Source organism: Vulpes vulpes, chromosome 12, assembly GCF_048418805.1.
Source record: "Vulpes vulpes isolate BD-2025 chromosome 12, VulVul3, whole genome shotgun sequence".
In the NCBI taxonomy this organism is placed as follows: domain Eukaryota; kingdom Metazoa; phylum Chordata; class Mammalia; order Carnivora; family Canidae; genus Vulpes; species Vulpes vulpes.
The window spans coordinates 20,778,641-20,798,324 of record NC_132791.1 but is presented as its reverse complement, the minus strand read 5'-3'; the positions used below and the strand labels follow the sequence as shown (position 1 = coordinate 20,798,324).

Sequence of the window (19,684 nt, the reverse complement as noted above, 5' to 3'; positions counted from 1 at the left end):
AAGGATTTTTTTCTACGTAGCATGTGTGGCTTAATGATGTAATCACCCGATAGACTAGAAAATGCTCCAAAGGAGACGTTCCGGTCTGTTGTGTACATAATACATGTTTCAAAAATCTGCCTAATTAAGGAATTACCCAATGGATTGAGAGTCTGTTGGGTACATGACATAGTGTTTTTAACACATAAAAGATATAGGTATATCATTATATATGGTACTTTTAATGGTATTTTTAGGATATAGGAGGAATTAGTAGCAATGTCCTCTGGAATATGATTGAATTCTTTTTTTTTTTTTTCACTGAAAAAAAAACAAAAGCTTAAAAAATTCTATGAAGGAAGCTTTGATTTAAAATAATTTCAAAAAATAAATAAATAAAATAAAATAATTTCAAAGCTTTTAGTTTGAGGAGGAAATTCCTCCCGGTGTTCCTCAAAAGAAATAATACTGTGACTGTTTGCCAGAATGGTGTGCAGATGGAAGACTGTCCAAAACCGTGATTGGAACAGACCTGGTGTCTGGGTCCGCAGGTGTGAGGACCCACCACAGGAAAACACTGACAATGAAGGACAGGACTACAGACTTTGTATCTTTGGTCATATCTTGATATCTTGGAATCATCGTTTTTGCCCTGTCACAGACTCAGCATTAATTTACTTCACTGCAGAACTGTTTGCCTAACTTTTAAATTTCTTCCTTTCTTTCCTTTAGATCCCAAGTTAAATATGTACCAGTTACATTTTGTTAGCATTTATATCGTAAACAATACTGAAGGAAAGGGAGGGCGTTCATTCTTTTTTCCCCTATGTACTTTTATAAAACTAAAGAAAATACTTAAAAACTCTATCTGATCTCTAGAGTAGGCAGTTAAAATAATATCTTTAAAGAAGAATAAAAGGCAGCCTGGGTGGCTCAGCGGTTTAATGCCTTCAACCCAGGGCATGATCCTGGAGACCCGGGATCGAGTCCCATGTCAGGCTTTCTGGCATGGAGCCTGCTTCTCCCTCTGCCTTATGTCTTCTGCCTCTCTCTCTCTCTCTCTCTCTCTCTCTCATAAATAAATAAAATCTTTAAAAAATAAATAAAGAGGAAAAAATATGCATTTTTTTAAAAGATTTTATTATTCATAAGAGGCACAGAGAGAGAGGCAGAGACATAGCAGAGGGAGAAGCAGGCTTCATGCAGGAAGCCCAATGCAGGACTCGATTCCGGGACTTGGATCATGACCTGAGCCAAAGGCAGATGCTCAACCATTGAGCCACCCAGGCATCCCCCCAAAAATATGCATTTTATTTACTTATTATTTAAATACGTATTTTGAATTGAAACTTTTTTCTGCTCAAATGTCAAATCCATTTGTCACTTCAGCCAATGGACTTTGAAAACTGTGATGACATGCTTTCAGTTTGGGGTAACATTTTCTTGAGAAATCCTATTTGATACTTAGGTTGGAATTTTTAAATGTATGAATATTTGGGGGGAGGCTTGTGCTATTAGTGAGTTTATTGAAAGGATAAATTGATTTGGAAATATCTTGAAAGAGTAAGGTCATTCTCAAGCATGAAAACCATATTGATTTAAGAGGTGTGTGAATAAATGTGACTTGTTCAGAAAGACTGGAGCTAAGCTCAATACTAAATGTTACATTTGGTCATGAATACATTTGCCTCAAGTACTTAATATATTTGCTTTTTAATATATGTTCATATAACAAATTGAATTAATAAAAACATATAGTCTAGTCTTTAAGCATATGTGTGATTACAAAAATAAGTCCATTTTGCATTCACAAGAGTAGAAAATTCCCTTTAATTAGTGAAATTGATTGCATATCCTATATAGTAATGAGCTTCAACTAGATGCAGACCCTCATTGGATCAAAGTCAGTTTAGATAAGGGCAGCTCAAGGTCACAGAGGGAGATGCCCAGCAGATTCATTTGCATAAAAAATTACTGTTAGAAATAGGACACTGAGGCAGCTCTGCGTTTTGATCTCTTGGCCTTTGTCATGGAGATTCCTAGTTGTGAAGGGAGTAAGGCCAGTGTCCCAGATAATGATTAACTGTTTTAATGGCATTCATTCATTCATTCCGCACTAACTACTCATGCAGAAAAAAGGGTTATGTAAAATGACATTAGAAGAAAATCATTTGTAATCGTTGCATCGGGCTGCACTTTGAGGAGACATTAGGAGTAAATCCGTGGCGTGGTAGGCTTATGCTTTATCTTCTGATATTTACTGAGTTTACTGGTGCATGAAAAGCTTTCAGCAAGAATAGCAGATGGGATGGACCTTTCATAGGTAATGCTATCTACCAGGTTATTACTTCTATATATTGATAGGAAAGTAATCTCCAAGATATCACCCTACAAATATAGATTATTTAAATGTCTGTAACAAAAAAAGAAAAAAGCTGCTTTCATAAATAGTTCACTTGGTAACCCATTGGTCAAAGTCTCTAGATAAATTTTTAACTTTAAAAAAAAGTTTTAGGGCAGCCCCGGTGGCTCAGCAGTTTAGCGCCGTCTTCAGCCCAGAGTGTGATCCTGGAGACCCAGGATTGAGTCCCACATCGGGCTCCCAGGATGGAGCCTGCTTCTCCCTCTGCCTCTGTCTCAATTTCTGTGTCTCTGAATAAATAAGTAAAATCTTAAAAAAAAAAAAAAAAGTTTTAAAAGACTACATTCATTCTCGTACATTTAACTTTTTGTCCACAGTGCAGACTGTATGACAGAACTCTGAACTTAGAGCTAATCAGTTGACATATTCTGCTTTAAATTGGACCTTTCCTGTTAATTAAAAATAAAGACATGCTCCAAGGCAGAACTATTGAGTCACAAATTTATATTTCTAACACTTTAAATAGCTGTAAGATTTTTGTTAGATCATAGTATGAAAACTTGTCCACTGGAAATCATTATTGAGTTTTCAGTACTGTATTCTAATACAGAAATGTTCTCTAATTAGGTGAGATCTAGGCTGATTTCATTCCTATTAAGTCCTAGTACATGATAGTTTATTAAAATGAGAGTATGTAGATAGCGTTTGTCATGTCATTTACTAATTAATTATTGTGAAACAGTTTAGAATTTCATAGCACAATATAAATACTGTTGCTATTTTTATTAGTAATAATGGAAGTTTTTAACTAGTGACATTATTCAGATGAATGAACATCCAAATGTTTGCACTTCATCCACGGGCATAAATGAACAGTGGGGCTAAATTTGAGACTCTTTGAATGAAATTACTTTCAAAATAAAGTAAGTGTCACCATGAAGCATGCTTTCAAAATCTTGATTAAGAAGGATCTCTTTATCCTTGATACTGTAAAACTGAATTCCTATTCTCTTTATACTACTAATTCCTTCCTGATTCTTCCAGACTATATATCACACTCTCAGTGTGAAGTAGGGGAGACACTTAGGGAGCTGTATTAATTTATGCAGGCTTTTTAATATATCAAAACATAATTTTATAGGTTGTCCTTTAATGATGTTAAAAATTGATATCCTTTCCCAATGTACCCAAATTATTAACAATAACTAAAATGTATTGGATGCTTACTATGGGCTATGTAGTTTACATATGCATTGTTAATTTATTACTACTTTGTGAACTCTTACTATATGCCTGGCCCTGTTCTGGGATCTGGGGTAAAGCAGTGAACAAAAAAAAAACAGACAGAAATCCCAGCCCTTACAGAGCTTGCTTTCTTCTTGCCTGGGATTTTAAGTGGAGGGACAGATAAAACAAACAAGCAAAATATATAGTATGTGAGATGTGATAAGTGACATGGAGTTGGTTTGTTTGTTTGTTTGTTTGTTTGTTTAAAGCAGTAAAGCAGGGTAGGGAACACCAGTTGGAGAGAGCTGACAATCTTTTTAAAAAGTGATCAGGAAAGCCTTACTAATATGACCTTTAAGCCAAGATTTGAAAGAGGTGGAGTGCACCATGTTCTTCTGGGCAAAGAGTGATACAGGCAGCTGGAACAACATTAGAACTATCTGTAATTTCCTCAAACTTAGGCAATAAAATAATTCAGAGAAATTCCATAAAACTTGTGCTCTGCATCCTAATCCATAGAGGTTTTCAGTGTTCAGATTTATTTTAATCACTTTTATTGGCCACATAGCTCATTTCCACTCTATTAAATTTTGAAGTGTTTAACATCTACTCATTTACCACCTATTTATTGAGCACTTTTTATGTTGTAGCTTAGGCATCAGCAGACTTCTGTAGAGAGCCAGATAGCAAAGTTTAGCTTGGTAGGCCATATGGTCTCTGTCATAACTCTGCTCTTGAAAAGTTGCCACAGATAACCAACCGTATTGCAGGTAGTTCTATTTTAAACTTTTTGAGGAAACTCCATACTATTTTCCACAATGGCTGCACCAGTTTCCATTCCCACCAACAGTCCAGAAGGGTTCCCTTTTCACTACATCCTCACCAACACTTGTTTCTTGTGTTTTTGATTCTAGTCACTCTGACAAGTGTGAAATATTATCTCATTGTGATTTTGATTTACATTTCCCTAATGATGAGTAATATCGAGCATCTTTTCCTGTGTCTTTTGGCCATCTGGATATCTTTGGAGAAATGTCTGATAAGCACTAGGTGATATATGGAATGGTAGAAACACTGTATTGTACATCTGAAGCTAATATAACACTGTACGTTAGCTATACTTGAATTAAAATAATGTAAGAAAAATAGCGATAGATAATCTGTAAGCAGATGTGCCTGGCTGTGCTTCAATAAAACTTTGTTTTCAGACCTTGAATTTTGAATTTCATAGAATTTTCATCTGTTGCAAAGTATCTTTTTTTTTAAATCATTTAAATATAAAAGCCATTCTTGCCTCTGGGCTGCACAAAAACAAGCAGAGGACTGGATTTGACCTGTCACCCATAGTTTGCCAACACTAGATTCTTGGCATAGGGATACATAGAGGACTAAACAAAGAGATCTTACCTCATACACCTTACATTCTAGCAATGGGGAGGGAGATAATAAGCATGATAAATAATAATTTTAGTACATGAGAAGGTGAAATTAGGGAAAGGAGGATCAGGAGCACTGTGGCAGTATTAAATAAAAATGGTCCTTATTCAGAGAGTATGGGATAGAAATGAACCACTGAAGAGTTGTATAGCAGTGTGGCTTTCCTTGTTCTGTATTCCTAAGGAGAAGCCAGCAGTGCCATGGGGATACCATTGGCTCTCCGATGAGGAAATCCCTGTTTGCATCCATACCAATCAAGGCAAAGTTTCAGTGTCTGAATCTCTCTTAATTTGGTTCTTAGTGGCTGCCCTCATTATTACTGCCTGATTCATCTTGTCCTTTTGAGCCAATGGAGTTTCTTATTCCAGTGGAGTAAACATAGCAAACATATTTTCCTTTTCATCAATGAATCTAGAAATTTTGCCTTAGTGATAAGTTGCCATATATCTGCACAAAAAACAAAAATTTATAAACAAGTTTTTCGGAGAACATTTATTATTTATTATTTGGGGGGTGAATAATTCTATTTATCATCAGTGATAGTGCTAATAGTTGCCAACTAGTTATTGAACACCTACCATTAGCCTTAGACTAAATTTTCATGCCACTCTAAATCCAGTGCCCTCCATTCTTATTGATAAAGCCCTAAGTGATCTAGTCCCTCTCTATCACTAGAACCTCCTCTTCTCCCATTCTTCCTTCACCTACCACACTTGCAAATTTACAGATATTTTTCAGGTACTCAAATTCAGCAAACTTACACCCACCTCAGAGCTTTGCATTCCCTGTGCCCCATGCCTGAGGCCTAGAATGCTTTTCCCCACTCATCACATACTTGGAGAGAGGGGTAGTCACAAAAAAATGACATGACCATCCCAGTGAGAGTTTCTCTAACATTCAATCTTAAGTCACCACCAATGACTCTCAATCATATAACTCTATTTTAATTGTCTACGTGCCATTTATTACTATCTGATGTTGTCTATGTGTGTGTGTATGTGTTTTGTTTATCTGTCTTCCACTTTGGGAGATGTGAGCAGTGATTTGGCGGACGGGGGAGGGTCTTACTTCTCCATTACCTAATCTGTCCTAAGATATCTGGCATGTATTGGGCACTCAGTTATTATTCTTTGAATGAATTGATAAAAGAATGCATGTATATGCTCATGCCATGGGCATGAGCACTCGGGTAAACATCACTGATAAGGCATCCTTGAACTTACCAGCACTCGGGTAAACATCACTGATAAGGCATCCTTGAACTTGTTCAGCTCTACTTGTCCCCTTCCCTTCTTCCATACCAACCTACTTTCTTGAAAAAGTCAACAACGTACTGTCCTTCAGTTCTTTCTACTTATAATAAAGCCATTACAATCTGGCTTCCGCTTCTACCCCTCAAATAAACTGTTCACAACAGTTTTGAGTTGCCAGCAAGTTCCTGTTGCTAATCCAGTGGATTTTGTAGTCTTTATCTTATTTAACCCATGTGTTCTACTTTCACATCCATCACACACCTCTTTGATTTCTTTCTGTTAAACCATATATATATGCTATGGTTGCAATTTTCTGTCACATCAGGTAACACAACAATGGAAAAATAATTTCTGCTTAATAATTTCGTATCTTCCTGGCACTCTATACCTGAGCAAATTTATGAACCATTGCAGTGAATGAGAGGTACATGCTTATGTGCATACCTGTCAAAACTGTGCTTGATGACTTTCAACTTGTCTTAATTCATGAACTACATTTTTTTAATTGGAGAATATAAGACCTTTGTTAGTCATGTTTTTGATCATATCCCAATTGATAAGAGCTGAGGTTGTAAATTCCATTTTGTGTAGCCTTTGCAGTCTTTTTTTTTTTTTTTTTTTTTTGTAGTCATTTTTGGTAGAAAAGAGCTTTTAGGTTACTGTTATCTTCCAGTTTTCCATTTTAGGAAATAGAAACTGAAAGTAAAGTTGTTTGAAAATAATTTTTAGGGGTGCCTGGGTGGCTCAGCAGTTGAGCGTCTGTCTTGGGCCCAGAGCGTGATCCTGGAGTCCCAGGATTGAGTACCACTTTGGACTCCCTGCATGGAGCCTACTTCTCCCTCTGTCTATGTGTCTCTGTCTCTGTCTCTCTGTCTCTGTCTCTCACGAATAAATAAAATATTTTTTTTAAAAAAACAGTTTTTGTAACTTTATAGATTATTTTCCCATGACAAAAAAATAAAACCTCCACAAACCACCCATCTGCCACCTTAAACAACAATAACAAAATTAGTTGGCAGACCAGCATTCTTTGTAACAGCATCTCATTAAAGTACATTAGTGGGGTGCCCTTGGCTGCCTGAGTCTGGGGAGCCTGCAATTCTTGGTCTCAGGGTCATGAGTTTGAGCCCCATGTGGGGTGTAGAGTTTATTTGAAAGAGAGAGAGAGAAGGAAGGAAGGAAGGAGGGAGAATGAGAGGGAAGGAGGGAGAGAGAGAGAGAGAGAAAGGAAGCAGGCAAGCAAGCAAGCTTATCCAAGTTATACCCTGTTCTTAACCTTTCTTCCAATCTAAAAAAAAAAAAAAAATGGGCGGGAATTCGGGTTTTTTTTCCTTCTGTTTAAAGCCCCTGCCACCTCAGGGGTTTTATTCTGTCTTCTCTCTTCTCTCCTGTTTCCAAGCCCTCCATCTCTCCTACTACTTTCTCAGCTCTCTCGCTCTCTCATTCTAATAGCAGACTCCATCAAATCCCCTTCCTGGGTCTTGCTCAATATTATTCTGCCCCTTGTTATTCATGTTTCTCAGAGTAATACATACCTACTGTCTCCTTTTCTTCAACTTACATTCAGTTTTTAAAAATATTTCCTGTAAATATGACGTACATATTGAAAAGTGCATAAAACATATACAACTTAGTAAATGACTTATATAACACACACCCAAGTTCTAGAACACCACTTGTGTTCAGGAAATAGAAAATTGTGGCTACCCCAGAAGCCTCTGTGAGTTGTTTTCTCCCTACTGGGAGTAACCACCATCCTGGCTTCTGTGGGCAGTCATTTTCTTGTTCTTCTATATGATTTCATCATCTTTGTATCCATTGCTTCATTCTTGAACCTGTTGACTTCTACTCTTTTTTACCTTTCCACTAATTCCAAAATTCTCATCCTCAGGATGACCTCGGGTTATCCATAAACAGTTGCCAAATCTAACCGACATTTCTTGGTTCTAATCTCAACAAGCCTCTGCTGTATTTGACATTATAGTTGAGTTCGTCCTTCTTGAAGCTGCTAAGATCTGTGACTGTATTTTCCTGTGGTCTTGCCTCCATCAACCTTTCCTATTCTGTCTCTATCTCAGGATCCTGTGTCTGCCTCTTAAGTGTTGTTCTTCCCAGGGTTCCATCCGAAGTTACTGCTGCTCATGCTGGGTATGGCAATGATGTCCACTCGAGTCTACAGAGCCTCCACTGTTATACAGATTTCTTCCAGATCTAATCATCAGCTCACACTTGTTCCTTAAGCTTTAATCTCACATAGACAACTGCCTGGTGGATATCTCCACCAATGCAGGATCTAAGATATACTCCATTATCTTTCCCTCTGATTTGGGCTCTCTTTTTTCTCCCTACCTTTTCTGAAGCAAGTATTGGCACTACTACCAAATCGTTGGCATTCATCAATTCACCCAACTTAGAAACCTGAAAAGCATCCCAATTTCTCCTTTCCTTCATTCCCTATATCTTTTCAATGTCCAAGTGATACCATTTTTATCACCTCATGTATTTGCCAAATCCATTCCCTTTTTCCTATCCTGTTACTCTTATACTTGAGGCCCTCATCACCTCACTGGCTTTCCTCACAGCCACCTTTCTCGCTGCATTGAACCTTCTTCTCCTGCTCATATTCACCACCATCCCTACAACTACAAGCCAAAAAGTTTTTTCCAAAATAAAATTCTAACTATTCTGCTCCTACATTTAAAACTATACTTAAGAGATCTCTGGGGGATCCCTGGGTGGCGCAGCGGTTTGGCGCCTGCCTTTGGCCCTGGGTGCGATCCTGGAGACCCAGGATCGAGTCCCACATCGGGCTCCCGGTGCATGGAGCCTGCTTCTCCCTCTGCCTGTGTCTCTGCCTCTCTCTCTCTCTCTCTCTTTCTCTGTGACTATCATAAATAAATAAATTAATTAATTAATTAATTAATTAAATAAAAGAGATCTGGGCATAGTGCTGAATGGAATGAGGAGTGAAGGAGAGGAAAGAACACACTGATATGAAGTATAAAAGAATTGTTAGGTTATGCACTTTAACACAGAGAACCATCTGGATATGAAGTGCGCACACTAAACTCAAGGAGGCAACGTCTCAGGGAATCTCTTACCAAAAAAAAGAGCTCTTTGGGAAAGAATCAGTTGTTAATTTTCTTCTACCATTTAATAAACCCTCATAAATACTCATGTTGCAGACCAAACCTGGACCACCCAAAAAGCCGAAGACCCCTTCTGGACAATCAGCCTTAGTGTATTGCTACAACTGTGGGCAAGAAGGCCATTATGGACACGTAAGTTTGAGTGGCACTGGGGCAGAAAGCATTCTGTTGTTCTGGAAGTGGTTGCTGAAAGATGAACTCGAAAAGAATGTAATTCTGAATGCTTACTTTGTTTTATGAACTAACATCCTGAAGTAAGACTTCATATATTTTCAACTGATTGACTTCTCCCATCCTGCTACAGCAAGGATCTGTCGGAGCACATTATTCTAATTGTTTTCAGTACATAGGAATAAGTTAGGCTAACACAAATACAAAGCTCATAAAATCCAGCAAACAAATAAAAGTAATCAGCAGAATGGTTACAGTTCCTGTGAGTCCTTATGGTTGCTATTACTTTGACACAGCTGAGTCATGATTTTAGGTTTTCTGTGTAGTTCTCCAGTATCTCTAGTTTTCCCTGGTATTGTTTTCACTTAAATCTTCATCACTTACATGTAAACCCTAGCACGAGTAGAAAGACAGAGGTGCTGCATCTTTGACTAGCCTGCCCGTCCCACAAATGTCCAAATTCCCTATCTAGACTGCATGTGCCCAGCCCTAACAGGGCCAAACTCTGTGTGTTTTAGGTGCAGGGATGTCAAAGCAGAAGAAACTTGTGCTGTGGGACGGGAGGGAATCTCCTAGCCTCTTGTCTCGTTAAATATGAAATAGCAGCAGCTCATCCCAGAGACAGGCTGCAATAAGAATCCACTCAGAGGTCTCTCCTACATCCCTGGAATCCTGCATCAGAGGAAGAAAGGCAGTGGCACAAAAAATAGAAAATCTGAATGGAGAAATACATTCCTAGTCTCCAGGTGGGCTTCTAGCAGCCTAGATAAACCAAAATAATCTAAGATCAGATTTGATGACACAAGAGGAAAGTATTCAGTGGGCAGAGAGTCCTCAAAATGGGTTGGGCTGTGAGCAGTAGGATGGGGGAGTACTGTACTTTGTGACTTGAATTCTGACCATGGTGCCTCATTCATGCAGCCTTGGGTCTGGAGCTCTATAGCATAGAGAGACAGACAGACTGACTGGGAAAAGAAAAGGGCTGGGTCATAGCTCACCAGCAGATGAAGTTTTTCTTCCATGTTGGGGCAGCAGGACCATGGAGTGAAGGGATAGAATATGAAAGTAGGATGAAGTTCTGATCCTCAGTTCCAGTTTTTGCTCTGATACTGACTTAACCATGTGATTTGAACAACCCACATTTTCTCTCTTGTCTTCAGTTTCTTTATCTACAAAGCAAAGAAGTTGTACGGGGAGATTTCTCAGTACTGACATTTGGATGCTGTTTCCAGTGTGAACAAATCCATAGTACAGTGATATGGATGGAGAGACCCTGTAGTATACTTACTTCATTTCCATAGAACTCACACTGAAAGCCTTGTTAGAGAATACTTTTTCTTATAGAATTATCATCTCTAGATCTTTTCCTGCTTTGTGCCTTTCTCCTTATTGCCAAAATTCAGATGTTGCCAACACTGTTTAGGAAACCTATTCACATTAAACATTCCACTACCACGCAGATCACATGGATGTACAATTTATGCTTACTGACAAAGGGGTGTATTTTTAGCATTTATGTTTGTTCAATTGAAGAAAAACAATTATAGTTGGACACATAATACTTACTAGTCACTCCTGTTAATGTAGATAGGAAATATATTAACATTTGGAATTTATCCCTGAAATCTAGATTTAGATAGTTTTTAATTTACAATAAAGCAAATTTGGCAGCCTCATCGCTGCCATAGATGAAGAACTCTAGATTATTCACACTAATGAAGAAGATCAGTGGTGTGGCTAATCCAGAATAGTAGATAAATTATATAGCCAACTATCAATTGTCTGTGCTAATGGAGGGGACCAGCGATGTGGATAATCAAAATATAATTTACATTTAGCTTTGGAAAATATTTATGGTACTGTATAGCTCTGTATAGTCACACCAGTCTAGACCGTACAGGATCCAAACATGAGACTATGCAGATGAGTAAAGATGCCTGAAGACCCCTCCACTTCACTTTCAGAAATACAGCTCTACAGATGTTACTGAACAGCCTCTTCATGTGGAAGATATTCTAAGGTGAATGTGGCACCGCCTTTCCCTAATTCCACTTATTCTCTAATTGGGAAGGCAGGAACAGTCATAAGCAGCTCCACATCAGGCAGACTGTCATAGGAAACAGTAGTCACTGTGCAGAGAGACTACTCCAGGAGCATGTGAAAGTATGAGTGAGCACTGGGAGTGTATCAAGGTCTGTAGTACCTTTTTATAATTGTAATTTGCTCTTAATATTTTATGGTTAGAATCTCAGTCCATTTAGGCTGCTATAAATAAACTACAATAGACTGGGTGGTTTATAAACAACAGAAACTTATGTCTTGGAGTTCTGGAGGCTGGGAAGCCCAAGATCATGGTTCCAACAGAATCCATGTCTGGTGAGGGCCTGCTTCCTCAGAGATGACACTTTCTTGCTGTGTCCTCACAAGGGTAGAATGGGCTAGGGAGTTCTGTGGGGGGTCTCTTTTATAAGAATATTGATCCCATTCATCAGAGCAAAGGTCTTTACAACAAGCAAAGGTCTAAAGCAACATAAGGCCAAATAAAATAAACCCTCTAACAGAGGAACAAGGCAAGTGTAGTGGAGATCCAGCTCCTGTTGCTGTTAACTCAGACTGAGAGAGGGGTTTGGCAGAAAAGATTGAAAAAAGATAAGGGTTTCATGAATAAAGAAGGAAAGAAAATCCAAGCCTGAAAGAAGCAAGTACACACAGTTGGGTGTGGTTGGGTGTGATTGAATATGATCCTCCCAACATCCCAGCAAGACTGCATCCTGAGCCACAGAGTGGGGTATCCCTGGTGCGGGGCTTGTCTCTAACTACAGTGGTCCATAATCTTGCAAAAAGGTTGTCTGCACAGTGCGCTTATTATCAAATTTGATCATTTGAAACAGTAATTTCAAACAACTTGCAGGAATGTACAGAAAGACGAATGTTTAACCAGACGTTTCCAACATCTCCATTCATCTACTACTATGATGACAAATATGAAATTCGAGAGAGAGAACAGAGAATAAAACGAAAAGTGAAAGGTATGTTATTGACTTCTTATGAGATCCACCTTTGCAATAGTTCCTAAAAACCTTCTTTTGCACTGTCTTTCCCTGCTCTGGGGGAATCATTGGTTAGCAGTGAAAATGTTTTTAAATAATTACCATAGAAACTAGAACTTTCTTGATCTCCAGAAATCAGACACCCACTTCAGAAACTGTGTTACATTCTTTTCACAGTGATGATTTTTCTCACATAATGACCAGTTTAGAATATGTCCAGAAAATACTTCTATCCATATAAGTATGCATAGTTTTTAAAGGCTACTTTGAGATTTTTTTGTTTAGCAAGTAATTATTTTTTCCCTTTCTATGTCTCTACTATTTTTCATGGAAAGAAATGCTTTCCCTGCTAGGTAATTCCTGGTGATTCCTGGAGCTTCCTTAAAGATGTCCATTCTTAGCCCACCCTCTTTTACTATTTTACCTCTTTACTCTTTTACTATTGCTAACATAAAGTTCTTCTATTTTATCATTTAAGCCTACTCTTCCTAATTCTTTCTTGCCATACTCTTCATGATGGTTTACCAAGTTACTTTTGTTGCTTTAAGGACAAAACAGTTCTACATTTTTCAAGTTGACCTATACATTATTAACTCTTTTCTCCTTTTTGTTATTCTTTTCCCCAACTCTCTGAGTTTGAATATTTTTCAAACGAAATTACTTCTCAACTCCTGCATATGTTATATATTACATTTCATATGAACTTTATCTCAACGATAGAGAAATTATAGTACATGAAGATATTGATTAGGCAGCTAAGTTAAAAAAATTAAGAAGAAAAAAAAATTAAGAAGAAAAGCACCAAATGTCACCTCTAAATTAAAAGATTATGGCCAAAAAAATAAAAAATAAAAAAATAAAAGATTATGGCCACTACTTTATTTTTTTTATACTTTTCTGTATTTCCCAGGTTTTCTATAATGAGTCTTTATAACTTACAATCCTAGAAAAACCATTTTTTTTCCCTTTTAGCTAGTTATATTGACAACTCTGTGGCTACTTAGAGGTTCTCTATGATTCATTGGAATTTTTATTTTATGCTAACGTCCATAAGTAATTACCTTTGCTCTATATCCTAGAATTCATTTTTTTGTTCCCTAAATATATTACTTTGCATTTCATCCTGTTTTGTTATAGGCTACTTCTTTAATCTTTCAAGATTTTATTGGCATGTTAGTTTTTCATCCCTCACTGTAACCTCATCTCCCACTTACCCATCAGAATCACGACCATCAACAGTTGTAGTAAGGGTGCCAAGTCCTGGCAGAATTTAATATCAGATCTGGCACCCAAACCTCTGAGATACATGTGTGTGTGTATACTCTCCAAGCCAGTGATACCTGTTCTGGAGGAGTAACCTCCCATCCAGTTTAGCATCCACCTATAAGTCCTATGGCCAGACTTTATCTTAAGAGGGTAATCGAAATGTCATATGAAACTGTTAAAAGACCATTTTACACATCTTGTTTCACTTTATCATCAAGGGTTATTTCTTTACCACTGCAAGAACTTGAATTGGTCAGACATGACTTTTCTTCACAAAGCTAAGATGATTACTGCTCTCACCAGTCTTCATCTCTGTTGTTCAACCTAATTCAGCTGTACTGAACAGAATAAATACCATTGGATTTCTGGATATTTTTTATTTTTAGCAATCAAATACAGAATTATAATCATGCAATTTTTAGTCAATGATTTTTACCTCCTCAGTAATGGCTATTTAGAATGTCCTATCATTTACACATTTCATTGTCTGGTTTCCTTTTCTGCTAAGTTGTTTGCAGACCTGTGAAAGCTGTGTGTGGACTGTCTGGCTGCTGAATATGCAGAAATACTTTTATATTTTCCAGAACTCCAGAAGAATGGAGATTTCCCAAGGCAATTCAAGAGACCTCACATGGAAGCAGCAGATAAGAGGCCCCACCAACACAGAAGGAAGAGCCATGCCTCATGTAGAAACAACAGGTGGCCTCAAGAAAAGAAAGAAGCCCAAAAAGAAATGAGCAGGAGCAATAAAGAACGAGAGAAACACAGGAAGGCTGACAGGTGTCATGATTTGGATGAGGACTTCCCCAGAGGCCCAAAACTCCACTCTTCTTCTGGCACTTTCAGAACCCAGAAGGCTCCTAAGTCCTTCCACCACTCATCGCATTCTCACAAGCCAAGAGAAGACAAGCTGCCCAGAGAGGGCAAACGGAGCAAGCATAAGAAAAAGAGCCACTTGGAGGGTGATGGCAATGATAATTTGTTTCTTATTAAGCAGAGGAAAAAAAAATCCAAGTTGTGAGACAGCTTCTGATCCAGCTTCCCAGTGTTTGGTCTTCATGCCTATAACATCCCAGCAAAATCTTTATTATCTGTGATTAAATAAAGTGCATTTTTGGTTTTGTTTGTAATCTCAGCCGTGCCTGGAACTGCTGAACAAAGACTGTGGAGATCTCCATTCTCTGTGTCCAACAGATTATTAAATGTAGGAGGGGGGGAAAAAACACACAGATATACTCAGACTTCCCCTGCTCCTATACGTCATTTTTACTCAGAATCCTAGGGATAAGAAGAAATAATCTTTTCAAGAAAAAAATTTTTAAATACTCTAATAAAGTAAAAGCTCATCAAATGTAATTCATCTGCATTGGGAGTATGAAAATTAAATCCTTGCAGGAAGAGAAATTAATGCTAATATGAAAAATTCATCAGTCTTTCATCATTACTTTATTCTTTTTTAACATCCGAAAGGGTAATAGCTGTAAATCTCAATCTAGCTGTTCTTGCTGTTGAGGCTGGAGTCAGAATTTTCTGACAGAACATCAGAGGCTAAAAGGTGAAGGTGTCCTCATTGAAACCCCTAAGAGGTGGAGAATTGGCCTGTAGCAAAATACAAGCAAGGAACCCAACCAGTGCAATGGCATGAGAGAGATTTCCTGAGACAAGTGACAGAGAGTCCTAAAAAATTGTAATGTAATCATAAGGAAATAGTTTTCACCATTTTTACAGTCACACTTCATGAAGACTGTCACTTAGATGTATAGAGATGGATACTGCCCCACTTAAAACACTGTTTTGTTTTCACGGTTTTTTAACTACCACAAGGCTATTACAGAAATTTTTGTACCTGTGAATTTTTTGTATTTATCAAAGCTTAATGTTAGAAAAATAAAATGTCTGAAAAAGAGTAAATAAGTTTGTCAATTATGTAAAAAGGCAATAAGAGTTTGAGTGACAAAGGCTATGGTTGGGTTGGACACGTGGCTAAAGTTACAAAATCTCCATGAACTGGGCTCAGAATGCCCTTGTCACCCAAGCACTAGCTCCATGCCAAAAGAAAATGATGCGGAGTCCGTTAATTCGGGCGATTTTAGAATGTTAGATTCTTACATTTGTGTTTTACTCTTTGTGAAGTACATGAACCACTGTGTACCTGGTGGGATCAGCTCTCCTATCTTGTAGGGGGAAAGGGAGAGTCTCTTCTAAAACAGCTTCAGCATCAGCTGTGGCTTCACAGTGTTTAGGCCAGTGCCCTCTCTGGGGATGCCCTGCTCTCAGCTAAGTGCAGGTGTTCTTTGTGTGTTGGTTCATAGCTTCCTGACATCCTTGCAATTGTTTTGACCCCAAGGTAAGTGGCCAGAGTCTTTTAATGCCCTGCTAAAAGGGCATGACAGCCGTCAAAAAAAAAAACGGCTTCACAGAGTGATAAGTCTTGAAATAATTGGTGTTATTCCTCATTAAGACCTGGGATAAGCATGTATTATTATTGGTGTGGTGTGACTAGCATTGCTTCAGGTGCAAGGGCATCTCCTTTCAGGGCAGAGAGGGGATTCCTTAGGATCTTACATACATGGCAGATTGTTTGGAGAAAGGAAGAAAAAGTGCTCTTTTTTTTAAATTATTTATTTACTTCTGCACATTTTCCTATTTTCCCCCCATTTTTTTTTATTAGACAGGCATTTTGTGCTACGATATAATTTACCCTTCAGGCCCATGCATTTATATGCAGATAGGAAAGGCAGCTGAGCTATTTTACTTGTGGGCATTAGGGTGGTTTAGGAAAGAGCAGAAACACAGAGGAGCTTCTGCTCCATTTTCTCTTTGTTGCCTGGACACCTGACTCTCACCAAGTGTTAAATCAGTCCATCAGGGACTCACAGTAGTTTTCCATACAAAAATGAGAAGCTTAAAAATATATTAGAGATTCCACAATTCATCAAATAATATTTTAAATGGATAAATATAATTGAGAAGAAAAACAAATGTCCCAAACAATAAGCATCTGTTTAGTTGTTAAGCTTAAGAAGGCTAAACATCTTTTGCCTCTGACTCCACTTTGATTACAGGCAGTCTAAGTTGCTCCTTTCCTGGGTGATAGCTTGGTTCATGTTTGCCATTCTTAGAATATAGTACAGAGAAACTGTCTCCCGTTCTCTCAATGGAAAGTCTTGCTTTCATGGACCATGCTACTTGCAGTATACCTATTACTCGATCTTTATTTTTGTTAACAAGGATTACATGTTCATTTAAAGGAAAGAAAATGAAAATAAAAAAATGATACCTGATTCTTACACCCAAAGATACTATTACAATTCTTAGAATCTTTCCTTCCTGACTTTTTTCTATACATATATATATTGTTTTGTAACCTCTTTTTTCACTTAATGCATTGTGAAAATATTTTTTCTAATCAAATATGTGCCTACATCATTATTTTTAATGGCTACATGATATCCTGTTATATGGCTATACCATAACTTATTTACTCAGCTTCCTGTTGTTGAACATTTTGGTAGTTTCTAATTTTCATTATCTTAAAAAAGTATATGCACATCCTATCTTCTCTGATTATTCTGTTGCAATACAATAGAATTTGTGGGTCTAAAAAATATGTATATATTTCATGCACCTTTTAATACATATTGCCAAATGACATTCCCAAAAAGTCATACTACTTCCCAGTCATTTATACATTCCTGGTAGTGTTTGAGAGAGTTCATCTCCCCATTCCCACAATCATGGGATATTATCATTCCTTTTTCTCTTTGCTTCTCTCATGGGCAACGAAACATTGTTTGTTAGTGCTACAGTTAAAAGAGTGATGTGTGCTGTGTTTGGGTGTAGGGCTGAATTAACTATATATCAATCTGTTGATAAAAGATACGGAAAGAAGTTCTCATAGAAAACAGCTGAAAAGTCTTCTGCCAACAAAAGGTTACAGACAAAATAAGAGACTTTCATTCCTTCGTAGCTGTCTTGATCCCCTGATAATTACCATTTTTGGTTTTTGCAACTTAGAAGGTACTACTAGCATTTTGTGACTAGAGGCCAGAGGTGCTGCTAAGTATCCTATAATATGCAGGACAACTCCCCACAACAAAGGAATATCCAGCCTCAAATGTCTCATCTCTCAGAAGTAATTCTTCCAACAAGAAGGAGAACTCACATTGCCTGCTACATCTGAAAGCAAGAGCCAGATGTATCCTTATCTTACAAGGTTTATTTTTTTCATCAGACTGCTGATATTTGAGAGTTTGGTGGGACATGTCCCATTCATCTAAAATAAGGACACTAGCTCCATAGCATGAAGGTCTCCAGACCTTTTGGACCACTTTGTGGAAGGACAGGGCCACTGGAGACTTAGCCAGCTGAGGGGAATTACTTACTGTTCTAATTGGGAAGCAGAAGCACTAGGGCACCAGGAAGGCCATAAGCTCCGTTGAGATAAATATTTGTGGTAAGAGAACTAAGGAAGTCAGCTAGTGGGAAAGGAAAGAGCTGGAGATGGGCTGTAGGAACCATCACCAGGACCCAGGCCCGGCATAGGTTCTTAGGTTTTACCCTTAGAGTTAACATTCAGAGAAGTACCATCCATTGGAAGACATGATCTGTTATGCATGCCATGCAAAGGATCACTTCATGTGATGAAGCTGTTTCACTCTTGCTCTATCCAGAGAGAACAACTCCAGTTGCTGGTGCATTTAATGCAAATGTAATGTATACAATGGACATTGTACATACCCATCCTATGAAATAAATCACTTCTTAAACCATCTACTAGGAAGTGTTTCCAGTTAAACCCAGTAAGGGAGTGAGGAAATGAGGCAGGGGAAGAGAAGGAATCCAAGCCAGATGTCTTGTCAAGTCAAGTCCCACCCAGGAGCATTCAAATCCAAAGTGAGCAGTAGACACGGTGTAGGCCACACTTTGAGCTGCCCTGCTCAAGGGCAAAGGAGTCAAAGTGTGTGTGTGTGTGTGTGTGTGTGTGTTTATGATTTTTTTTTCATTTTGTTTTAAATCACCCATTGTGTAAAAGCTGCCCTCGGGGGCCTTTCTCTTAAGTATAGTGACCCTGGCTCTGTACACCCAGGCAAAGTGGGTTTGGCAGCTAGTGGGCAGCGCCTAACAGAGACACAGGGATATAAACAAAACACCAATGTCATCTGCTACAACCATGATCTCAGAACAGTCCTTCCCACAAAAGGATACTTACCAGTATTCATTAAAAATAATTTCTTAAATTACTTTTGAATGCAGAGAAATACAACTTTATGTATATTGTATGTATCCATTTTCTCAGTAAGTTTATCAGCTTGAGATACCCGTAATATTACCATACAGCATAAGAGTCCAGAAAATCAATACATTGCATTTGTCATCATCATCAAAAGCAGGTTCAGGAATTCCTACTTCTAGCCAAGATTAGAGTAATAGGGACCAGATTTACCCTCCAACCTGAGACCATGTAAAAAATATATGAAGCAGTTTTCAAGACCCTGAACATCAGACAAGGAAAGACACTGAACTTTGAGAGATGGCAGATAAGTGAGGTGTGCCGTATGGTTGCTCCAGCAGACTGCTGAGGGGTTTCCCGATTGTGAAGCAAGGAGGGGAAACCCAGGAATAGCCTGATGATCTCCCTGAGTTAAGGAAACAGAGTTGGGAGTCTGAAAAAGCCAATGTGGCTTGACTTTGAAGATCTGGTTACTAGAGAGAAGAGAGTTGCACAGAGAGAACCCAGAAATCTGCAGAGGGTCCCCCTCAAGTCTTGGGCTGAGTACTGACCAGTGC

General features: G+C 38.2%; 1 protein-coding gene across 2 annotated transcripts in view; it reads left to right on the top strand.

The window, feature by feature from the left end:
- ZCCHC7 (zinc finger CCHC-type containing 7) overlaps positions 1–15,798 on the top strand; it is a 249,522-nt gene extending 233,724 nt beyond the window's left edge. For both annotated transcript variants that reach the window (XM_026013165.2, XM_072727914.1), the window contains exons 7-9: positions 9,444–9,539; positions 12,490–12,607; positions 14,479–15,798. In XM_026013165.2, the coding sequence (XP_025868950.2) occupies positions 9,444–9,539; positions 12,490–12,607; positions 14,479–14,915 (651 nt within the window). In that variant the 3' untranslated portion in view covers positions 14,916–15,798. The remainder of the gene's footprint in view (positions 1–9,443; positions 9,540–12,489; positions 12,608–14,478) is intronic.
- Positions 15,799–19,684: the final 3,886 nt, after the last annotated feature.